Below are 25,658 nucleotides of genomic sequence, written 5' to 3' on the forward strand. Positions count from 1 at the left end.
TGCAAAAAGTGCCTTAGGACTTCAGGTTAATTACGTGAATAATGTGTCATCTCAGCACAGACCTGAATTCATAAGATAGTAATTCATACCCAGAACTGAAAATGCTGGGTTTTGTTCTTCCTGCAGCAAACAGGAGCAGCAATGTTTGTGAGCACCAGTGGCTACAGCTTCAGGAGATCTGAGTTCCTTCTGTTCTGAGTTGTATTTGGATTGTCAGGGAGCCTAAGAGAGCTTAGTTGCTGTTCACTGTGCAAATATGAAATGAAATAACAGCATTTTTAAGAGCTGATAAAGCACAGCAAGACAATTACACAGAAGCAGCTATCATTCTACTGTTGTGAGACAGGTGGTAGAACATCTCACTGATGTGGTTTGCTGACCTCGTCTGAATGTAAGGAGTGATACGAGAGAAAATCTAAAGATGTTAATCTGAAAATAAGATGGAGCAAACTCTGGCACTGTGAACTACTCTGCAGTATCAGTCACCTTATCAATACAAAAAGAGAGAGAAAGGTAGAAATTGGAACATGAAGAACCTTGACAGTGACAAGAGGTCACCTGTATTTGGTGAGAAAGAAGAGAGGAGTAGTGTGATACAAAGAATGAGGTTTCCTAAGCTGATATCTAAGAAAGTGATTTTTCTCCAACAGCAAAAAGGAATGGAAAGGGCTGATCTAAGCCCCTGCTTGCCAAAGTCAGGGACAACAATGTTGTGATGAAAGTGTGGGATTTGGAGAATAGAAGAAGTGAAATGTGTCATTTGGAATGGCCATATCCTTGGGGAAGAAAAAGCATTGCACAGTACAAGTGCCCAAGGTTTCTAAGAGCAGACACTGAGACTGTGAGTTCAATATTACAGACTGAGAGTCTGTGTCGCAGGTAACCATAAAGAAAGGAAAGTGAGAATGGCCTGCTAAGACAGAGGGATAGCTCAAAACTTTGTTGCGCTTGAGCCAACAGCCAGTCAAACAGAAAGACAAGTGAGATAGACAGGACAAGACTTCATTTTTGAGAAGGAAACTGGCCTGGAGTAGTCTGTGGTTGCCTTCTCTGTCTCATGTAGCCTTGTCTTTGTGTAGCCTTAAGGGTTAAATAGGAATATCTCTTATAACATTAAAAAAATAATTCTACATACTACTATCAGCTCAAGTGGTCCTAATCAGACATAACATCTTTTTACCCATTTGAGGGCATATGTGTGAATTAACCCAATGCAGGAACCCTATGATGACAAGTGGAAGGTGCTAAGTGGTGTTTTAACCAGTGAAAGATTAACCTGAATGCTATTGGGAAAACAAAACAAAACAAAACAAAAATAACAACAAAAAAAAACCAAACGAAAAACCAACCAAACAAAAAACCACAAACAAACAAAAACCCAGAAAGACAAAACCACAAACAAACAAACCCCACAAACAAACAAACAAACAAACACAACAACAACAACAAAATGCTGAACACGATATGTGGTCAAAGCAGTAGTGGGGACAGAGAATTGCACCCTGTACTTGTTCACAGGAGGCACAGCACTGGAGAGGCTCACAGGGACACTGCAGCTCTCTGACCTCTGTCCCTCCCCAGCCTCACTTGTTTTAGCTATGCAGGTACGCAGGCACTGTTTCTGTATATACAGCCTGGTTTCCCTCAGGAAACAAAGCTGAAGCCACCCTGCTCAATAATAACTGTATTAATTCCTCTCTTTGCCTGTTCATTAATAACCCATTTACCAAATCTGAGCCAATGTTGCAAGGTTCAGAGAGGCTAACAATGATGCAGAGGGAACTGCAGATGCCAGACATCACTTGCAGTTGGGCAAGTAATGCCCTAGGACCTCCTGGCTATGCACTGTCCTCTGCCCAGGGAGAGAGAGGGGTCCCATCGAACCAGGGGTCTCCCTTCCTGGGAGAGGATGGGGTCAAGGGGAACATGGCACCCCATACCAATGCAAAACTGGCCTCAATTAGCTGTGCACAGGGCAAATACTCCAAAGCAGCAGTTTTACAGCAAGGGTGAGATTTCCCAAGGGGCTTACGCTCTGACTCAGGGCTTATTATGAAGTGATTCAGGGCTTATTATGAAGGGTGCAGTGATCACATGTGGGGTCTTCAATTAGCCACCAGGAGATATAAATAGTGCATACAGCATGGTGTTGAAGAGCTTTGAGAAGAGGAGGAACAGTTTCCTTACAGTTTTAAGTCTTCCCATCTTTTGCCCTCTCCCTCTCCCTTCATGTACTGTCAAGTACTCCCTCTTTGAACAAATCCACATCTCTGTCCCAGGCATAGTTGCTGTCATCAGTTTCACTTATCTGCAATCATCATGCTTTCAAAATCACACTCTTGGAGGCACCTAGTAAAATATACACAGCTCTGTTCAAAATAAGTTTTACAGCCAGACACATATCCAGATGGCTTATAAACACAGGCTTGAAAAGAGCGGTTTTTCAGCCCATTAGTGTCTCACATTTTTGCTGTACACAGCAGCTATGCTGACATCATGGACACTTCTGGCTTTGGAAGATTCGATGTACGTAGCTTACTGACATCAGAAACACAGGAGTGACTGCCTCAGAGGGTGAGCCAACCTCCACGCTGACATCCACTCGCCTGGTTCGGGAGGTGGGTTTTGCCTCTGGCCCCTGTTCCCTCCTCCACTCTCCATTTGGAGAATTCAGCACCCTTCTCCAGACATAAAGCCATGGAAAAACAAATACCTTTTATTATTATTTTAAACATCATCATGGATCAAACTGGCACAGATTTGTCAGGTCAGGACTACCTCGAGCACGTTTCCTCAAAACCATGGCCCTTTACACACTCACCAAACTGCATTTTGTAGCTGTTTTGCAGCAGGGACACAGGAGTGATATATGCTACGGATATTCACCTGGTGATGAGAGAGCCAGGTAAGCAAACAGAGGCAGTAGCAACCTGAGCACGTGCATGAACTTGTTGTGAAGGTGAAGTGGTGTAATTGTTCTTCAGAACAGAATATCTAATGCTCATCTTCCTTCTCCCTGGAGGACTTTCTACCAATACTGGCAGGCAAGAAGGTGGGGAGGGAATATGTCATGGGCTGAAGAAGCCAGCGGGCATTGGTGGCTGTGGAGCTTTTGGTAGACAGCGTATCACAACACGAGCTGCACTGCTGTAGCATGTACAGTTCCCAGAATTATTTCTAGCCTCTTCTGTCTGCTATGCTAATGTCAAGAAGGTCCAGTACTGCAGAACAAAAAATGGTAAGAAATACATTTCAATTCCTGGCTCATGTCCTAGGTGATGTCAGTGGCGAGAGACAGAGTTACTGGGGAGTAAGCAGTTTAGAGGAAGAAAATAGCTGTGTATGTGCCATATGTGATACTGCAAATCGGCTGATCATGACATGATGTTTAAACCCGTGCATACAAAGATAAGTCCCCATTTACAGATGATTGGTCTGTATGCATTGACACAAACACGTATATATGCTGCTTTGTGTACACATGGCCATCAGGTACTCTTCGGAGGACTATGGAGCAAAGCTCCTAAACAAGTAAAGGTAGGCTCTGCTGCTGTCGCCAGCTCTACTTATCTGTAGTCATCATGCTATTAGTACAATTCACTGTAGTCTTAACACTTCCTCTCGACTGGAAATACCCATATCTTCAGGATAAGAGCAGAGCAGTGGATGTGGTCTACCTTGACTTCAGCAAAGCATTTGACACCGTCTCCCACAGCATCCTCACGGCAAAACTGAGGAAGTGTGGACTGGATGATCGGGTAGTGAGGTGGACTGCAAACTGGCTGAAGGAGAGAAGCCAGAGAGTCGTGGTCAATGGGGCAGAGTCTGGTTGGAGGCCTGTATCTAGTGGAGTGCCTCAAGGGTCAGTTCTGGGACCAATACTATTCAATATATTCATCAATGACTTGGATGAGGGAATTGAGTGTACTATCAGCAAGTTTGCTGATGACACCAAGCTGGGAGGAGTGGCTGACACAGCAGAGGGCTGTGCTGCCATCCAGCGAGATCTGGACAGGCTGGAGAGTTGGGCGGGGAAAAATTTAATGAAATATAACAAGGGAAAATGTAGAGTCTTGCATCTGGGCAGGAACAACCCCAGGTTCCAGTACAGGTTGGGGAATGACCTATTAGAGAGCAGTGTAGGGGAAAGGGACCTGGGGGTCCTGGTGGACAGCAGGATGACCATGAGCCAGCACTGTGCCCTTGTGGCCAAGAAGGCCAATGGCATCCTGGGGTGGATTAGAAGGGGGGTGGTTAGTAGGTCGAGAGAGGTTCTCCTTCCCCTCTACTCTACCCTGGTGAGACCTCATCTGGAATATTGTGTCCAGTTCTGGGCCCCTCAGTTCAAGAAGGACAGGGAACTGCTGGAGAGAGTCCAGCGCAGGGCCACGAAGATGACTAAGGGAGTGGAGCATCTCCCTTATGAGGAAAGGCTGAGGGAGCTGGGTCTCTTTAGCTTGGAGAAGAGGAGACTGAGGGGTGACCTCATCAATGTTTATAAATATATAAAGGGTGGGTGTCACGAGGATGGAGCCAGGCTCTTCTCGGTGACAACCAACAGTAAGACAAGGGGTAATGGGTTCAAGCTGGAACACAAGAGGTTCCACTTAAATTTGAGAAGAAACTTCTTCTCAGTGAGGGTGACGGAACACTGGAACAGGCTGCCCAGGGAGGTTGTGGATTCTCCTTCTCTGGAGACATTCAAAACCCGCCTGGACGCCTTCCTGTGTAACCTCATCTGGGTGTTCCTGCTCCAGTGGGGGGATTGGACTAGATGATCTTTCGAGGTCCCTTCCAATCCCTAACATTCTGTGATTCTGTGATTCTGTGATAAGCAGGATATAGCATTTAAGTCAGTTCCAATTAACAAATCTAATCCAGTTGCTAAATACAATTACTGATGCTTTTAAATTATTACATACAATGGTCATGAACATAAATGCATAAATAAAGATCACAGAAATTTAGACATACATGGAACAAGGCACTTGCCAAAGTGCAGTCATGTATTGGGTTTTGTGGGATGTATATCTTGTAAAGTAAAAGCAGACTGTCTAAAACTTTCAATATTCAAGAGAGAAGCTCTATATCACCAGTTCATAGACCCTCAGCCATTTCAATTTGAAAATAACCTTTTTACAAATCAAAAGCTCCTTACTGCTGCTTTTAAATACTTTGGCGTACCTTCTCTTTATGATATGCCCTCGCCATTTGTACTACCCTGGCAGTGCCAAGCACCCCTGAAGTTGATGGTATTGCTGTGCCCTGGCAGTGCTTGGCTGGGCAACTGGGACATCCCTTGGAAAGACGGACACAGAGAGGTGAAGCCACTCTATGTTTTGCAGCTGATGATTGTAATGCCAAGCCTCCTTTTTCTTATTATAGCGGATACAGCTTGGATACGGGTGAGGAGCTGGGCCTTTTCTTAAGGGTGCTAGGGTTCATGATAAAGACTACATGAGTTCTGAGCATGCAAACATATTTGCAAGATGGAACAGTAACTATACCTAAAATATTTGTGGTTTGATTCACTTTATAAATTTGTTTTGCAGGAACAGACATAATATCCAGCTCCAGATGGCTCAGAATCTTCCTCTTTTTTTTTTTCTTTTTTTTTCCCTCTGTTGGCCAAGTGCCGTTCCATTGTATATTTTCTAGATTATTATGTATTTGTTTTCAGCTTCCTTTATCTCTGGGTGAGAATTCTTCTGGCAGGAATCTGGTGCATGATTATTTTTGTCTTAATTTTTGTATTGTTTACAAGAAGAGTAAAAGCCATAAGCATGCAGGTAATCCTAAATTAAGCTTAACTGAGTCCTCCAGTGTTCTCAGAGTAACTGTTCAAAGGACATCTTACATACCTAGGAGAAGTGCAAATGAGCTCTTGCTAAATCAAGGGTTTTCCATGTTCACCATGAGACAGACTTTCCCCAAGCACTCAAAACTGTCAGGAAATTTTGCTCCCTCTTTTATCATTTAAGGGGAGAGGAGAGCATTCCTAGATGTCAAATTGTCTCTTCCCTATGAAAGGCTGAGAACAAGGGGTTATTAATATTTTAAGCAACTCACTACTCTGTTATCATGTTGAAGATGGAGCCAAAATTTCAAGCCAAGAGATTTCATGGTGGAACAACTCAAATTTTGGCCTTAATCTGTGAAACAACCTGTGGTTAGCTTTACTAATCCCTTCCCTTCTGATATGTGTCAGTACTGGAAGGGAAACGGTTTCATCCAGGTGTCCTCAGGTTTTAATGTCTCTCAGGCAAGTAGAAAACTCAGCAAAGAGAATTTTGTTGCTGGAGTCAGAACTGTACATTGGCATAAAAAAGTCTCAGTCTGCTACACAGTGAGCTGTGCTACAAGACCAAAGCATTAGCCCTCCTAATAGCTATCATAGAAAACTGTTGTGTTACGAGTCATTTAGTCAAGCCACTGGGATTGTTAAAATTTCTACCTGGCACAGAGAAAATTTTCCATATTATTGCAAATTTTTAAATTATCTTTACGCATCAAGAGGCTTTCTTCATAGATTAGAGCAAATGATACACCTGTCCAGAGAAGAGGCTTTCGAACATCATGTTCATATCAGTATTTGCAACTCCTCCATCAAAACAGGTTTTTCTAGTTACTCAGAATTAATCGGTAAATTTAACATGCCATGAAACAAAACAGTAGATCCATCCCTGGTATATTCACAGGACACCTTATTTTCTTTTTTTTTCTGCTTCATAAATTTAGTTAGTTTGATGGCTTTACATATCCCTTTTTAGACCACTTGGGCCACTTTGGAAAGGAAGACCTTGCTAACAAACCCTTTGCCCGCTCCGTCATGTTGGAATGTCACTGCGGATGCTGATGCAGTTACAGGTGCCTCTAGGGGTGGGTGGAGGTGGCAGAGGCAGATATTTTTTAACAGCTTGTACTGGAAATTAACTGTGTTGTAGGAGTAGCAAGAGGAACTCTGGTGGCAGGGAGGCAGGAGCATGCAGAGGTATTACCTAGCAAGAAAAGAAACTGTGACTATGTCAGGTCTCTATAATGATGTGTGGAGTCATATAAATATAATAATGCAAGCATGACAATAGCAATTACAGTTATGGTTCAGCAGTATTCAACTGTAAGACATCTATGAGACAACTGTGGTGATGGCAGCGGACAGCTACAAGCCTAGCAGCGTGCAGTTGTGGAAGAGTTAGCAGTACGCTGCAGTGATTATGACGGCTGCTCCCAAATTCCTGCATTTTCCAGGTGCTACAAGGTCTGCAAGACCCCTCTTTTGTCCCTGAGCATCCACATTGATGGCGTGGGGCCTCAGTGTGTCTCACGTGGTCAGGGTGATCTGGAAAAGAGGACAGCCACCAGAGTAGCTGATGCTCATGAGCTGATGTCATCAATGCTGGCCCCCTTCTGCTGCCCTCACCCTTGTAATCCTTGGGTTGTCCATTTAGCTGCTTAGGACACCATGACCCATGGCCCTCTGGGCTTCGTTTCCTCTGTTTTCTGGACAGATTCATCATTCCTGAGTTGCTGAGTTGTTCAAAAAATGACCATTCACAGCACCCTCCTATTCCTATGTCTTCGTCCTGCAGCTCTTCCACGGAGGAGTTCATTCTCTGAAACTGGCTCAGAGGTGATTGCTGCTTTCATTATTGCCTTGGGCATCTTAACCATGCTGTTACTGCACTTTTTGTCCTATGTTCTACAAATCACATTAAATTAGCAGTATGCTAAATATCTTCATTACAGTGCAGCATGTCAGCAATTTGATTGCGGTCTTATAAACATGCTAAGGCTTTATAGTTAGGTTGGGCCAATAGTACAGTAGTATATTAGTCTTTCACCACAAACAATGCTAAACCTTTGTAATATAAGCAAAGTTACATTAAGGCCTCATGGTGGCTCAGTGGTCCCCCCTCCCCGGCTTTGGACTGAGACTGCTACTGCCATTGGGTTTCCTCTTACAAATTCATACAAGGATTGTTCATTTGCTTTGGTTCTTTGCCTGTATCATTTGCAATTTACAAAGTCTGTGTTGCCTTGTGTGCTATGTGACATAGCACGGACCATTTAGAGTGGCCTGAGTTTCTTCTTTCCTGAGTAAGTATTGACAAGGAATTAGACACAGATATCATCCTCCCTATGTGGTACCCACAGAATTTCATAGTCTGTAGTAGATTAAATGTGGTTTTGCCCCATTACATCTCGCAACAAATGCTGAGAATTATTTTTGAGGTATAAAGAAAGAAGAGGCCCCGTCTTGTGACTTTTGAGGAAAAAATATTTTAAATTAATTTTGTTACAGAGTGTTATCCCAGTGATCTGATTTATAAAACACTCAAAGCTTCAGGAGATTTTCAATTCAACCATAATATTTGCATATGCAAATTTACCAGCCAAGGTTGGAAGCATTAAGAGATGACTAAGTAAGTTGCTTCTGCCCTAATGCATGCACAGTGCAGAGCTGGACACGTGTCCAAGCCACTTATTTGTTCCTGCTGCTCTTACACAGGCTAACAGCATATTTGCTAAAAATTGCCATCAGCTGGGATTTGCTGAGTTTTGGCTAAGCAAGGCAAAACATTTACAACAGAGTCATGACTCAGCCTGGTTTTGTTATGAGAGTAGACAGATATTGAAGGCTACAGGAAAGAAGGCTTGGAGTGAAGGACCTGCATCCCTGTCACGCTCTTAGGACGCAGCCTGGTTGAATTCACTGGTGTTTATCTTCCCCCTCACCCTACCTGAACTCAGCTGGGTCCACGGGACTTCAAACTTGATTTCATCTACTTTTAGGTGGTGTTTTGTACACAGTAATTGATGTTCTCTAACAACAAAAAAGTAGCAGTTTGCAAAAGAGAGGTGACTTCGTAGCGGGGTCCCTGTCTGCTTGACAATGAACTACCAGTTGCCAAACCATTTTGCGTGTGCATCACCATGTTTTTGCACTAACCCAATCGGACTCAACCCACCGACATAAAGTGGTGAAAGGGTCTTTCTGACATTCTCTCAAGTACTGTATTTCAGTAAGGAATGTGGCCCACTTCTGCTGCTATGGGGATCAGCCCAATGTAAGAAGAAGCTGATTTCACGCCAAAGCAGCTAAATGAACAGACATAGGAACCTCCCTGTCTCCTCAGGGAGACACAGTTGAAGTTTGACCACGGGTGGCCACCCGTGGTGCCTCCCACCTATTCATTTTGTTCACTGACAATTACACTTCAGTGTGGACACTAAATCCTTAACCTAATTAACTGGGCATTGAATGCTTGGTACACAAATAGCTGAATGGTATTCATCAAAGATAGCGGGGTTTATTTTAAGTTCAAGCATTTTATACTGTTTGGAGGGGTGGAGGTAGTTATATAAGGGGTTTTTTCCAGTTTTGCATGAATATATGTTGCTTGAATGGGGGCTGTTTGACTCAGCACATGAATTTGAGTTATGCTTAAAGATCAATGTGGATGTAATACTTTTGCTGACTCAGTCATATAAAACAATCTCCTGAAGAAGCAAGTAAAAAATAATTTGATTTCCATATTTGTTACCAGTCTTATTTCAAAATCCTTCACAAGTGCCAAATATTTCAGAAAAAAATAGCCAGTCTAATCCGAATCTTATAGGTGTTCCTTACTTCAAAGATTTCATAAAAAGTATTATTTTTACAGTGACTAAGCTTAAAGAAAAGTAATGTAAGGCATATGTGTGCAATTTAAGTTGCACAAGAGGTCAACGAAGAAATGATTCAGCTTCTAATTTGAAGTAATAACATTCTCATTCACTGCTTGTGATATAAAATCAAAGGAACACCCAAATAGTGCTGATCGCTTTCAGTAATACAGTGTTACAAAATTAATAATGATGAATGTTTAGCAAATGTAGTGAGTTGGGTTCAGTGCCATACAGTTGGGAAAGTGAAATATTTGGGGACTTTTTGTGTGTGTGTGTGGAATAAATAAGGCAATTCTTTGTTTTCTACTTCGACCATGGTAGATTATTTGGATCCAAGTACTTCCAACCTATAGAAATTATCAAGGTTTGGAGAAGCCAATCCTGAATGATTTTTCTAATCATTCCTCTGGTGATAAGCATTTCTCGAACATTAGATATCTCCAGTTCAAAGGCAAAAGAGCATGATTCTTCTTTACACTTTCCCTTCTACAAGCACTCGATGGACAGTGTTCAAAAAGCTTCACATAATGTTGCTGTTCTTTGCCCACAGGAAAGTAGTCTATTATTAAGAATGGTCTCTCTATCTCCATTATACATGCATGACGCCAAATTATGTACTAAAGAAAAAGACAGCCTGAAACCTTTTTATCACAAGTCTTTACAATGGCATTTATACTGTATTTATCTGGCCAAAAGCCTGCTCTAAGTTCTTCACACCACCTATTTCCCTTAATGCATCATTTGATTCTTCGCCTACATGTATTCAGCGAACAATGTCAGTAGTCTAATCATGCTTCATAAATGAATGGCAGTTATGTGGCATATTTGTTTAAATAGATGAGAAATTATTTGTATTTATTGGGAGGATTTGGGGTTTGTGTCTGTTTGATAAACTGTCATCCTAAAATAAGGAATACAGGCATGTTATCATTACTAAGCAGTATTATAGTTAACTCTGAAATTCACTTAAGGTCTGCTAATACTGAATGGTTGTATGTTTAATTTTGCAAAACCCCAAACACGTCTAACTTCCCTATAACTATCCGCCATCTAGGTATGAGTGTTAGGCACCCACTTACCTTTAAATATCTTAGATTTAGCCAACTGATAAGTTGTGAGCCAATTAACTGCTGAGGTTAATATTGTTCTATGTTATAACCAGGGATTTTGCCAAAAAATTGCCTTCAAATTTGCCTGGAATTTTGTCATCTTTCATGTTTAAAGTGAGTCCTTCTCTAGAAGAGTTGCTCTAGTATAGCAAAATAAAAATGATTGAGTTTATTGGTTCTATAATAAGAGAGTCATTCAACATTTTTTCAAACTACCCTATAACAAATATCCTGACTAGAAAAGCCTCATTTTTAAATGTGAAGCAAAGACATTATTCCTCGGATTATTTTTTTTTAGCCTGATGATTGTCTTCGTAGGTCTTGGGTGAAAGAAAAAAAACCACTGCAGTAACAAAATGCAATATATGAGTCAATTTCCTTTTGAGGAAGAGTTTTCCTTAAGAAGAGTTTATCTGCTCATGCACAAAGTAACATGTTGTTATGCACATTTATGAATAATAATAACTTATTACATTTTACAGACTTTTATCAACAAATACTAATGGATCAGTCAAACAGAAGCTACACATTCTGCTTAACATAATATTGTGATATTGCAATACAGCTGGCAGCTGACTGGAGAGACAGACAGCATGTTTAAGTGGAATGCCAACTTCATTTCTTCAGCCCAGTCAGAAAAGCTGTTGCTTAATAACAAGAAGCATTTCCCAGATTAGAAAGCCAGTCAAATGATGCAAGGTAAGTTTGCTGAAAGCTTGCCAGGCAGTGAGTTATTTATTTAGACTCAGTATGACCAAATATCAACACAGTATTAACACAGAATGATGAAGTTATTCCAGTGAACAATCCAAGCTAAAATTTATTCCAGTATATAATTTCTTGGTGAAAGTTTGCTGCACATATGTATTTACCACTGCCACGGAAGTAGAGCAAGGTACAGTGACATCAAACAGTTACAAGAAGACTTGGATTTTCCTAAGTTTCTTGGGCTTTTACTTTTTGTTTTGTTTTATTTTCCCCAGAAACCTCTAAATAAAGATGGAAGAATTCATCAAGCAAACTGGGAAGACAGAATGAGATGTGAAAAACAGAAGCCTAGAAACAAAGGAGAATGAGAAGAATATAGGAATGTATTATCTAAGCTTTGCAATGAAAGAGAAAGTACAAAAAGGAATAAAACATGCTATTAAAGAAAAAAAAAAAGTAATGTCATAAATCTGCATGCCTGTGCCCAAGGATAAATTTTTTCTCCAAGTGTCTCTCAGCCTGTGGTTTAAATCAATAAGAAATGAGTTTTCCAGACTTTCCATTTCCTTTCATGTTGTCCAGTCATTACACCCTGCAGAGATGAAAAGGATTACCACTGTCAAGAAAGGGTAAAGAGAATTCGTATGGGAAGCATCTTTCTAAAACTGAACTTGACTCAACAGGTCCATCCGCTCAGAGCATTTATGCCAGTTCTTAATGAGAGCATGCACATATTGCTGCTGACTTCAGCTTAATGTGTTTTGTCTCAGTTGCACACTTACAAGTGAATTATAAAAATATGTCTTGGTACCCAGTTGCTTCTTTGACTGGAATGTAACTGACTAAAAAAATAAATATAGCCATCTGAGTAGCAGAAACACTGAAGCCTGGTTTCCAGTACATTTCAGAAGGATTTTCTCTTTGACAATAGAAGGACAGGTTTTTAGCCTCTTCCTTTGTAAGAAGAGGTGGGAAGGAGACAATTATCTACTGGCTCTCCTTCTTCTGCCCAGACATACGTTTTCACATATCTTAAAGGAACCACTATCTTTGAGACTTCTCTCCCTCCCAGATTATACTGAGATTGGACAGTAATGTCAGAAGTTAACAGGAGGGGGTGAGAAAAGAGGGTGTAGGTACACACAGAGGCAGACTGGTCAAATATGTCATATTTGACCTAAAAAAATCCTCTAAAATAAGTAAGTGAAGCTTAAGCACTATTTAATTTTTTTCTATCCTCATCTCCCTCCTTGTTCTTCTTTGTAGAGGAATGTCAAGGTTAAAAGCTATTAAATGGCTGTATTTGTCTACAAGGATCACAAGCTTCTGTCTTTTCCTTCCCTATGCGTGGTGCAAAGAACCTTTCACGGGGAACCAGCATGCACTCTGCTTCCACAGGCCCTGTCATCTTCTACTGTGGTCCAGGACATCAGAGTGCATACAATGCAGAACATCAACTCATGTCAAGAATACTTTGTTTGCTTTCTTTACAGTTCCCTACTGACTAATAGAGACAACTAAATAGAAATTCCCCTGACAAGAATATCAGCTGAAAAATAGATCAGATAATCAGGACAAAGCACCTAGACAGAGTAGCTGTGTATTCTAGTTTGTTGGTCTTTTCTCTTCTATAGCCATTATTTTCTGTGTCTTATATAAAAAGCTATCATCGTAAGGCTAACTTCACTCACAAGTCCGTGACACAGCTGTTACTAACACTGAAGATAAAGGAGCACTTACTGCTGCCTTTCAGATAGGTTTGAAGTTATTCTGCTCCCACTGAGTCAGCAGCTCTTTGCCAAGACCTTTCGAAAACCCTCACTTCTCTTCTGCCATTTTTTTAAACTAGCACCTTTTTCACAACAATAGTAAGCAGCACATTCAGGCCATCAGTATGTACACCCACACAGGATAGCACTGAGTCCTTCCTGCTCACACATCAATTTATATTTATTTTGTTATTCTGCCAATTTTTCTTTATTTTCCCAGTCAACTTTCTGCAGTTCAAATGAGTCATGGGATCATGCAATCTGTTGTAGAGTAAGCAGTTTTCCTACACACTTGTTGAAAATGATTTTCTTAGACCCCCACCAAAGGCAGTGACTTTGAGTACTTTCTAAATAGGGCGTTAAGAACTACTTCTTCAGATGTCTCCTCATTTAGGAGCTGAAGTACCCCAGCTCCATAATGTGCCCTCCAGCAATATTTTCGTCTTTTAGCTCCTACCTAAATCCATAAAATGTGGTATGTCCTGTTTCAGGACTGCCAAGAAATGCTCATCAACCATGTGGTCCTTCAGACTGTAGAGCTCTTAATTTTGCACAAATCCCAATCACAGGCCCACTGAGAATGTCCTTACAGGGGTCTGTAGAGTATCTGTGCAGTGCACTTTTTCCTCTAGCCCCCTGCTTTTTCCTTATGGCAGGACAATCAACACATGGAGCTTCTTTATGGCTGCAGGGTTTTACAGTGCTGACAGCTTTTGACAGTTTTCTAAAGCTTATTAAACTGAAATTATTTTGATAATGCATTAGAGTAACAAGACAAATCAGTTGCCCCAGCATAACCCTTCCCCCTTCTTCATCCAAGGATTTATAATAATTGCATAGAAAAAGATGGTCCTGTTAAATAAATCTACCCTTCTTAAATCAGAAATCAGGAAAAAAAAGACATTTTCAGAACAACAACAGTGATTCCACAGGGCTCACAAACCTGTTAAACAAATCATTCTGTCCATGCAGTTTTTTAGACTCCTAAACTATTCCTACTTCATTTAATTCAGGCTAATTAACTCTAGACACAATCACGGTCTTCTGTTGCTTTCCTTCTGCTTTCCACAGTTGTTCGAGAATTCTGTGAAGTAATCAAAATTTAGATCTCTTCTTATTCATTGTCCTGAGGAAAGTTGGGAAGTTTTGGCAAAGTCCTTTTCTTGAGCAGGGAGGGGTGCAGACAGTTGAGTTGTTAGGAGAGTAGAGGGACACCAAGTGCACAGCAGCATCAAGATGAATCCTTAATGCAAATTAGCTCAAAAATAGGATTTGGACTACTACAACTTGCCATTGCTTGAGGAAGCTAAGTGAGAGGGCAGAGACTATCTCAATACACACTATGCCATTGCAAAGCCCTGCTCTCACAATTAATAGCAGTTTTTCTTGTCTAAACTAAAGATTTTTCCTTGCAAAGGTATAATACACTTGTGGCTAAAGCAAGGCACAGTTTCAGAAAAGAGACATCCTGCACAACAATACTCTTGTTAATCATGTTGTACTTATTACAGTAGCTAAAAAACAGCAGCAAAGGATGGTGATACCAAGAACTGTGATTTTTACCTTATAGCTATCTCTTAAATCTTGCTCAAAGGCGAAGAGTAGAAATTAGATATACTTTTCTTCACAAACAATATTTCAGCTTCTGAAAACTCCTTCTGTCACCTGAGCATGTGATGGAGATTCCTTGTCACAATCAATTCTTTCTTTTCCTTGTGCCTGAGTCTGGGTGAGAATCAGATCCCTGGGCAGTGATGTCTCAGGATGCAGCTCTGTGTTCACTTGAGACCCAGAGAATTCTCCTGGAAAAGGCTTTTTGGGAAATTCTTTCCCTTCTCTTTGCAGACATGAACATGGCAGAACTACTCACAACGATTGCACTGCCCTCCTGCTTGGGTTTCCCAAATGACTCAACCTGTAGCAGGGACAACACAGAAGTTACTCTGCAAGCTCTGGGCGATGTCCCTCTTGGCATCTGGGATACTGTGATCTCATTACAAGTTGTGCAGCTCTCCCCATCAACTGATCACCTACATAGAGACCTGAGCACCAGTACATCAACACCCTGACCTCTTTCTTTATCAAGCCTTTAGCCTATCATCTGTAAGTAATTTTCCCATCTCATTTGCATGTTTTTAGGAGAAATACTTTTTAAATATTGCATGTTTCTCTACTACAATAAGATGAATGCCATACACATAATGGATGCCAGCAGACGTGAACTCTTTGTTCAAAGCATTGTTGCTTTACTAAGCTGCACAGTAATATGTCCTTCAATTTAAGGGTTTTATTTTACTCCTCTTACTACATTGTGTTAGTCACCCTATCATGAAACCAACTAAAGTATTAGGTCTAAACTTTCAAATACCTCTTTTGCTTCACTCCAAATATTTTACAATAGTTACTGAATTAAACTTTTTTAAGTTGTCATCTACTTAGCTCAAGCTTCTTTTATTACTTTGGAAGATGGCAACGAAAGAAGACATATAAAACTTCTCTTTTTCAGGTAACATACATGGACCTAATTTTTAATTTCTGTTTAAAACTGGATGATGAACTAGAAAGTGAATTATACATCAAGGCTTAACCAGTGTTGTCACACAGGCTACATTAGCAAAGAAGCTGCTCATACAAGGAAAAGGAGTTATTTCACTGCTAGAATTAAATCACACTGCTGAAGCATGTGATCTGTACCTGCAATGGACTCACAGGAAAGAGTGGTACGAGCTTGATTTGGCACAGTGTAGTCAGATGTAAGCTAGAAGTGCCATCTCAGAATGAAGCATTAAATGCCCATGTGCCCATTCACCTCTGCCGGGGACCTGCCAGACCAGGGGTTTAACTGCAGAGAAACGGGACTGCAAGCCCACTTAATGGGAGCAGGCAGAGGCACGAAGGAGGTGAAGATCTGGCCCCACTCCCGTTACTCACCGTCCACAGCAGGACTGCGTGGGATGGGCATGTACCAACTGCAGGATGCGCTGGGCCAGCAGTGAGAACCTGCCCGCCCGCAGCCGGGAGGAAGCGGGGAGGCAATCTGCGTCAGAGCCTCTGAGTCACCCTGCCTCCCGGGACAGGCCCCTGCGGCGCAGCGCACAATCACCCGGACATAACTCTTAGTCATCAAAGTCATACAGGAGTGATGCCTGAGCAGAGCCAAGGAAGGCACCTGAAGTGAAGAAGCAGTCAGAGTGGATTCACGGCTAAACAAAATCCGGCTGGAGTTCGAAAAACTACACCTCAACATAAACCAGTGGAAAATTTATGCCAGTCTTTTTCATTCCTCCCTTTTTAACATTTGTGTGATGGATGTAGACCTAAGCTAATGTGCCTGGTTAAAAAACTGCTGGAAGTAGAAACATGTGGTAGGTAAGCAAGTTCCAGCAGAGCCGCATGGGGAGGCAGCTTGTACTATAGCTACTTAGATTAATTGTATAAGCACTTCTATGCACAGGTGATACAGATGCACTCATGTACTTCATGCACAAAAACTAACTGGTATGGGGGCAGCATCAGGGAGAGGCACACATTTCTAATTCTAGCAGACCAATGCAGATGTTAATTCAAATAATGCTCATCTTTTGTAATCATTTCCTACATGATCTGGGCTTCCCTTTCTTCTGTGGCATCACTGAAGATAATGGGGACTTTGAGGCCGTATAACACTTAATTGCAGTATGGATTTTATTTTCTGAAGTAACTTGTGCCAGTAATGTCAAATGTCAAGGTTCTGGACCTAACTATCTTATCTTGTAGTAGTTTATAGTCCTGATCTCATACAGTGTGCGTTTCTTTGCATGAAAGCCTTCCAAAATACTGCATCGGTAAATTACCTGTAAGCTGAAAAATTCTCCTCCTCTCACCTGCATTTGGCAGAGTTCCTCTTTCTGTGGACTGTGCAATCTTTACCTGATTAAGGCTATTTAGTGCTCAAGGAGCACATCACAGCTTTGAAACTGATGTGGTCGGCTTCTTGATGGTTCCTCCTCAAGAAAAAGTCATGCTAGGGAAGGGATTTCCTGGTGCTCCCGTGTTGCTAAAATGGTCCCTTGAAGATACTTCCACTTACTGCAAATGTTGGAAAAGCCAACTGTTCATTTTGCAAATGGATGGACCAATGTAAAGTGTTACAGTCCCATAGCAGCGTCAATGTAAAGACAGCCACCTTTGCTTTAGCTGTTGATAAGGGTTGCTTGAACTTCAGCAGTTAGCCTTTTGCTGGCATGCTTTTGAGAGTTCACAGACCTTCCTGCTCCACAAGAGAGCTGTAGAAGCAATAAACTCTAGGTGGTGGATTGTAATAAACAGTTGGAAACTTAGGCTTTCAAATATTCCTGAACGTGATGTTTGGATGCTTCCATGCAGTAGTCTTGCAGTTTATGCTTAAAATATATTTGTCTGCACACCAAACACAGACATTCATTTTCCTCCGAAGTCAGTTGAAATCTTAAATTGTTACTTTGGGGAAAGGGTCCAACAAATTGTTTCCAGTTTACAGAAGAAAACATAAAGTTTACATGGAATATGCAAGAGAAAGCTATTTTCATGGTATGATTATATGGTAAATATGGGCTTCCTCTCTGAGTCAAGTCTTGGCTGATACAGGACACAGAGGACACTCTAACACATGTGCAATACTCCATCACTATTATTTTGTGAATTTGTAGGACAGAAACAATGAAGTCTACATGCAGTACACTATAACGGGAACTCTTGACACCGAGATCTGCACTAACAAATGCAGAAGGTAAATTTGACATAACTGAGCCTTTATTTTCCTCTCTTTTCAATCCTAATGTTGTTTCTTTGAAGTAACATTAGCTAAAGCAACTCAAAGCTCAGTTACATGTACACAGCACTTTTATTTCTTTACAGCAACTTTTGTTGTAATAAAAAAATTAGAAGACCTTTTACCTTGATACAGTGCTTTTCATCTTCAAAGCATTTTCACAAAAACAACCTAGCTAATCTGGACACCCCTTTAAACATAGTTAAGGTTGATTATCATTATGATTATGACAGGAGGGACAGAATTTAAATTACTTAAATGCAGAAAAGTATCTGATGTCAGAAAAGGGATTAAAACTCAAAGGTCGCTATGTCCTAATTATCTGACCACATTAGACCCTCTTCTCCCAACCCTGGTTTGCACTGTGAAGAATTACCTTCTTACACATAGACTGTTTTCTATATTTAACTAAATAATATACTCTTTGTGTAATTAAAGTGCTTCTTATACAAGTGAGAACATTTCAGTTCATTTGGCCAAGATTTCAGAGCTCTGCCAGGCACATAATAAAAACTGTTAGACAGTTGTGGGGACCTTCCCACAGTTGTCCAACCTTCCCATCAGTACTTCTAAGGACAGGGTCTTCAGGTATTGACTACATAAGGACTTTTCACAAAGAATCTCTTGACACACAAAAAAATTACACTTTACATTCAAGTTTGAAGAGCTTTAATCCGGTGCATAAATTATTTATTTTCATTTTAAGGTTCTTTTGTATTTTTGAGTAGTGCAAGGTGTAAATGAGACTTAGTTCTTGTGCATTATTTAACTTACACCAAGGACACACCGCCCATAAGACACCTGAAATACTAACAAATCAAAGCAGGGAAACTCCAAGTCACTGTGCATTTATTTTATTTTCGAAATAGTGAAATGAAACTCCACTAAATGACTCCTTTTTATTCAGATAAATGGATCTACATTCCACTGTATAGAATATGAAATACAAAGTGCACTGTCTGAGAAAACATAAAGGTATCACTTTATTTCAAGATTTTCTATAATGTCATAAATGGAATTGTGAACTAAAATTGCAGCCTCTCTAGTAATTGTGTAACTGGTGTCTTTTTAATAGTGCGTGTTCACTGTGAAAATCCATGTTCACAATGTTTTCCTGAATATTGTGGTGGTGTTTTTGGTGGGGTGGTGTTTGATAATCTGCTTCCAATTGCAAATGGCTGCGATAGAAAACTGACTACTCACAATGATAAATGCTGTGTTAAGAACTTCTAGATTACAGTTTCCTGTTGAACAGTCACTAAACCAGATTCCATCTCTAGTCCTATAACAGCATTTTAATTTTGAGCTACTCAAAACTGAGTTACCAAAAGCATATTGTGTACATAGATGAAATAATTTCAAAATGTGTATCTAACTAAGCACTATTTCTTACTTGTTATTGAGTAGCTAAATTCTCTTGAAGGTTTGAATCCATGTATGGCTTGACCTAGGTTATAAGTTGGTGGGAGTAATCAGAATTCACTAGCTGTTGATGTACAATGAGCTCACTCAAAGAAGTGCAAAATTTCATATTGATACAGGATTTCCTTACTAGTTACCTGCTAAATTGAAATTAGCATGATGTTGAATTTCAAAAGGTATTTAGTTTGTCTGCAGTAATACAATTTCTTAGATCCTTTTTCTGATTCTGAATATAAACTGTCCACCCACTGTCTGAAGCATGCCAAAACAGTGGCTCAGACTAGACAACTTCAGAAACCCCATCTAATGAAGCTTCTTTCGAGCTTACAGCTCAACATTTCTTGAGGTATCCATGTCATTAACAATTCATCATGAACAGGCTTTTCTGCTTGCTGTTGTGTGTTCAGATTTATCCTGGACATATACAGAGCTTTATATAGAGTAATACTCCTACAAAATACACATAGTATAGAGAGTCCATAAGCATGAAGTTAGAAAGCTGGTACCTCTCTGGACAGCTACAGTTTCAAACTCCCATAGGAACAGCCTGTCCAGGAACAGCTAGCACAAGTTTTAAATGGGAGTAAGAAAGGACTCTTTTAACTCATGGCCACTAGGAGTTCAACTACTGAATATTTTCAATGAGCTCTCATATTCAAAACAAAGCAAAAAGTAAAACCAGAAAAGCAAACAGATTGCACATGGTTGTGGTAAAAGATGAACACTGCAACACGACTGTCACAGCTTTTTATAAGCAATTCAATGGAGGAAAATTGTAGTAGAATTAAACAAATGGAATTGGCAAAAATTATGTACTCAAAGATTCTATGCACTGAAAGCGGGACATATACCTTCAACAAAAAGACCAACCTAGAATGAGAAAAATAAGGTAAATTTCAGCCTTCACCTGGTTTTATGGCTACACTACACCACGCTGGAGAAGTTAACACATAACTTCACCCATGTCCTTCTTTCTCCTTTTATTAAACCATGATTTTCCAAAGTGCATTTCTCATCAGTATAGTCTCACATTTTGAACTGCAGTAAGAAGTCTTCAGCCTCTGTGACAAACATCCCAGCTTTGTATGAAGATTTCTAACATGCACTGAAGACAAGAGGGCAAAGTGTTTAAAACTGCACAGAAAGCAAATTCCAGCTGAAATACAAGTTGCACATTAGCTGCTACTGCCTTGTCAGGAATATCCTTTTTCTGGTACAGAATGAACCGCCTCACAGATCTCAGCGGATTTCTCAGCTGCAACAAAATGTAGGACATGCGTTCAGTGAGGAATCCGAGTCTGCATTTACTAGCAGATACGTGACATTTTTTAACAGACAGTACCAAGTGGCATGTGAAAAGGGCATGTCTGGATGGCTGAGGTCTCTCTGATACATAAAGTTGCTTTTAAAGAAAACCTACAACAAATACTTTTGAAAATAAGTAGTTCCAATTAACAAAATACTGGCTATTTTTGAAAGCTCTACAGCTGATATTTATATCTATAGTAATAAATATATCAAAACTATTCATGTTTCTCAAAATGTTAGATCATATTATGGTAAAATGACTGTTCTAATTAAATGTATGGGATGTGGCAACAAGAAAAATATCATTAAGAGGAAAACTGTAATTATTAATACATGATGATATAGTGTTTACCTTTTCATATCACTTAAGTCTATATTTAGTTTGAGGAGCTAAATATATGCACTTTCTATATATGAGTACTTCAAAAAGAAAATAAAACTCTTTTTTTTTTTCCTAAAACATGCTCCAGTTTTTTCTCAGAATAATTTTTGAATATTGAAAAGAACACCCATAATTTAAATCATATTAAACCTCTTCTGCTTAGATACAAATACTATAAATTAGGAATTTTCACATAGATTAGAGCTGGAATTTTGCTCTCGTTTTGCCATTTCTTGCAATTCAGAACTAAGCACTTTTTGCTTCATGTCACTATTTTATAGTGTGCTCCAGGGATTGTGTGGTGTGTAGTTCCACCCTCTGTTGAAAAACTGATGAACTCTGGGGGATGTTAAGTAAACCACAGTGCCTCCACAAATACAGTAGGTGGTCCGGCTGAAATACGGACCATCTGAAAGTCACTTTTCAGAGAGACTGAGCCAATACTTGGCATTAGCACATACTTACACATTTAAGTAGACAAATTATTCATATTATACCACAACATTTGTGGAATACTTTTTCCCGGAACTGCAGCGCAACTCAGAAAATCACTTACATGCCACCAGCTGCAGCATGACTTTGTTACACGCAGCCAGTGAAGAGTCCTGGAGAGTCACATGTAAACAGGCAGATCAGAAGTATTAAAAATAAAGCAGCAGGGGTACCGTGGCTGCGATTTCAAAAGGTATTTAAACATAGCAGCATCCTCATTGACTTAACAAAAGCACTTCCAAGACGAAAGCTTTTGAGAAAGTATCGAAACCTTCACTGGGGATACAGTGCAAGGATGTAATAACATTTCAGGGCTTACGGACCAGATGATAGCGATGTTCCAAAATCATGCTGGAGACGTTCTGATGAGGCCACTGGTGAAGTGCAGGAACAGCATATTAACAGAAATACTCAGAAATAACGGGGTGGCAATATCCACTTCGGGAGAGGAGATATTCGGGGGGGGCGGGGGAGAGGAGGAAAACCAAAGCAGTTATGCTCTATGCTGTGACACAAAATCGCGATAAACCAGGTTCTACTCCAAGAAGCTGTTCGGCATCGTGTTCCCAGTCGCTTCCTGAAGAACCGCAGCCGTGTGACACACCAGCTGCCACCGGGCTCGCACCCGCACACCGCTCCCTCAGGCCCGGGGAGCGGAGTCCTCGGCCACCCCCGGCCTCTCCCACCGGGGCCGCAGCCGCAGAGCTGCCGCGCTGCCCGGCCCGCCCTGCGCCGCCCGGGGCCGGTGTCAGCGGAGAGACCCCGCTCAGCGCGGGCGGGCGCTGCCCCCTGCCGAGCGGCGCCGGGGAGCTGGGGGGGGCGGCCCCGGCGGGCTGGCCGGCCGCCCGAGTGCCGCCCCCCGCGCCCGCCTCCTCCCCGCCAACATGGCCGCCGCCGCCGCCGCCGTGAAGGTAAGCGCGCGCCCCCGCCGCCGAGGCTCGGGAAGGGGGCGGCGGTAGGGGCGGGAGGCGGCACCCACCACCGTCAGCCTCAATCCATTCCCTGCCTGTCGCCTCCCCCCGTCCCGGGCCGCCTGCGGGCGGGCGGGCGTGCGGAGCGGGAGCGGGGGGTGCGGGCCACGCCGCTGCTTCCGTGGCGCTGCCGAGCGCCCGCCGCGTCCTTCCCCGTTCCCTTCCCGCCTCGCCTCGGCCCCGCCCTCCCGCCGGGAGCGGCCCCGGCAGCTCGGCGGCCCCACAGCGGTGCCGGGCGGCAGACGGGAAACATGGCGGGCGGCGCTGGGCCGAGTGTTCCCGCCCGCGGCCGCCGCCTCACCCGCCCGGGGTCTCTCCCCCGCCCCGGGGGCAGCCCCGCGCCTCAGGCGGCCCCGACCGCGTGTCCCGGCCGTGCCCCGCGGGCGGCCCGGGCCATCCCCGCTGGCCCTCCAGCGGCCGGCCCGGAAATGATGGCTTTTTTGGTTTTGTTTTTTTTTTATTATTATTATTATTATTTGTTTGGGGGTTTGTTTCGTTGTTTTTGTTTGGTTGTTTTGCTTTTTGTTGTTTTTGTTGGTTTGTTTGGGGGTGTTTTTTTTGTTTTTTTTTTTAAATAAAAGCCGGAGGCCTCTGCTTCTCAGAGTTTCCGATCCGGCCGGGGTGTGTTGGGTTTGTCAGTGACAGGGACCGGGCTGCGTTGGTAGCTATCGCACACGTCCCAAGCTGAAGTGAGCCGGCACGGAAGGTTTGCCTGAGACTTGTCTGTCCCCGATGTTTAAAAAATGCCCCCAAAAGGCGATAGCCTGCATCAGGCATGAACAGGCCAGTTAGGCTGAAACTGGGTTTGTGTTTTTACCAGAATATTGATTAGTTTTCCGAGGTGAAATCACTCGCCCAGTTCTTGTGGTGCGTAGAAATTGATTATAAGCTGTCTTTATTTTACAGAGATAGCAGGTATATTAATTGTAAATTGTAATCTCCTTTTGAGTTAAAGCCTTTTTGATGTTTTCCTCCTCTCATTATCCCCAAAATAGAAGCAAGGAATACAGATGCATTCATTGTTTTTTAGTTCTCACAAAAACTCATAGCTGATCTTGGCAACACTTAACGTACTGGTGTTTAAGACCCCGAGATGGACAAGCGTAGACTGTTACTGCAGTCATAATTCTGTGTCTGCACTTGAACCTATTTGAAGAATTTCAACAAACAGCAGCTGAAGGAAGGCGTACACTTAATTTTGGACTCCCACAGAGAAATGCTTTTGGTTTTGTATACTGGTGTGACAACTTTTTGTTAGGTCTCACTTTTGTTGCTCTTCATCCTGATGTTTGAAGGGGACTATACCATAGTAAAATGTTTGATTCCACTGCAGTGCCATTTTACTTTAGATTTCATTCCAGGTAACCTTAGCTACAGCCTCCATTAATTTTTACAGGTCCTTTGTGTCCTTTTGTAGAATGCGAAGTCTGGAATGGGGCATACAGTTTTGCATCTTTCCATTCCTGAGGTCACTCCTAGGTGTGTCTGTCTCTGCCTTTTGGGGAAAGATGAGACTTTTCTCCCAGAGTCAACCTCTTTCTGCCATTCCTTGCCTTCAATGGTTGGTCTGCTAGGTGAAAATAGATCTCAGCTCCCTTGGCAGGGTATCTGCTCACTGAGCCTAGAGCAGCTGCATTCCTTTTGATAATTTACTAGAAGGTCTTTAAAGCAGAATTTAATACAGAAACAGATTTTGGGGTCTCCAGCCCCCAGACGCAGATGATATTCCTGGAGATTATGTAAACTGGAGTAAAATAATCCTTTTGCAGAGAGATAAAATTCATTTTAGGGCTGGAGCTGTCAGCTCCAAGTTACCATTACTTGGTTTGACAAGCAGCTGCTTCAACAAATGTCTGCTGGCCTAAATTTCCTTCCACTGTAGTAGCTCTCCTGTAAATTACAGTGAGCCCAACATTTCTGTAGCCAGTGTTGCCCAGAGTGGCTGGAAAGAAGTCTTCCCATAGTTCTTCCATGCTGTGGGTTCTCCACCCTGGGAGCTGCGAATATTTTGACAGCTTATTGCACTGCTGCCATTTCTGACAGCACAGCTGTTGGCTTAGAAGCTGCTCTGGAACTGAACTGTGCAGCACAAGCAGGAAATGATGCCACTGCAGCAGCTGGAGTAGGGAACACAAAACCAAATCTGAAAGCAACCTCACCAGGCCTGTGCTGCAACAGATAAGGTGTGCTGCATTCTGGTATGGGAGCCGTCTGTTGCAGTGCTGGATCTGTCTTTTCATAGGAACCTTAAAGCATTGCAGTTCCAAAATAACTTCTATGTCATTTAGCTGCAGCTGGTATCTCTGGCATTGCAATGTTTTCCTCAGTCCCAACAACTTCCACTTTGCCAGACATAAAAATTCAGGCGTATAAGCATTCCATTTTGAATATTCTCTATCTGAAGTCATAGGTCACTGGTAAAACAAGCATGATACCAAACAAACTAGTTAAGTTACTGCAGGAGGTTTTTTTTTTTCTAAATTAAAAAAATAAAAAGGCACCTTTTTGATCTTGGCTTCTGTTAATGTCGTGATCTTCTGTGTTTACTGACTGCATGCATGAACAATGTTGAAGGTGATCTTTTTTTGATTTTCAGTTTTATGGTTGCTCCTGTTGCACACTTCTTACATGACTATTAAGGCAAAAAATTATTTGCCCTAAAATTCATGTGATTTTCAGGATTTTCATGAACAATCTAATAATCTGAATGTTTGTGATAAATAAGCAACATCAGTAACATGGGAACAGACCTGTTGATACTACTGCAAAGAATTTTCTATCAATTTATATATGTATAAATTTATACAGCCCGAAAATTACATTCAGCCCTTTGGAGGCAACCGCGAGGCTGATGTGGCCCCAGGTGAAAATCAGTTTGACACCGCTGATCTAGGTCTTGCCTAATGCTTGAGTATATTCAGGGTTGGAGTTTGTGGATTTTTACTGGTATTTTCCCTTGCACTACTCCTCGTGGTCCACACGGGGGTAGCAAAAGGAAATGTGAGATCTGTCAAAACTACTTCAGTGTATCAGCGTTCA

The 25,658-nt window shown here is 41.8% G+C and overlaps 1 protein-coding gene across 3 annotated transcripts in view; it reads left to right on the forward strand.

Moving 5' to 3' along the window:
- The first annotated feature begins 22,509 nt into the window (after window positions 1-22,509).
- MTAP (methylthioadenosine phosphorylase) overlaps window positions 22,510-25,658 on the forward strand; it is a 40,898-nt gene continuing 37,749 nt past the window's right edge. For all 3 annotated transcript variants that reach the window (XM_065656789.1, XM_065656788.1, XM_065656787.1), the window contains exon 1: window positions 22,510-22,559. In XM_065656789.1, coding sequence (XP_065512861.1) covers window positions 22,533-22,559 — 27 coding nt within the window. In that variant the 5' untranslated portion in view covers window positions 22,510-22,532. The remainder of the gene's footprint in view (window positions 22,560-25,658) is intronic.

Source organism: Caloenas nicobarica, chromosome Z (assembly GCF_036013445.1).
Source record: "Caloenas nicobarica isolate bCalNic1 chromosome Z, bCalNic1.hap1, whole genome shotgun sequence".
Taxonomy (NCBI): domain Eukaryota; kingdom Metazoa; phylum Chordata; class Aves; order Columbiformes; family Columbidae; genus Caloenas; species Caloenas nicobarica.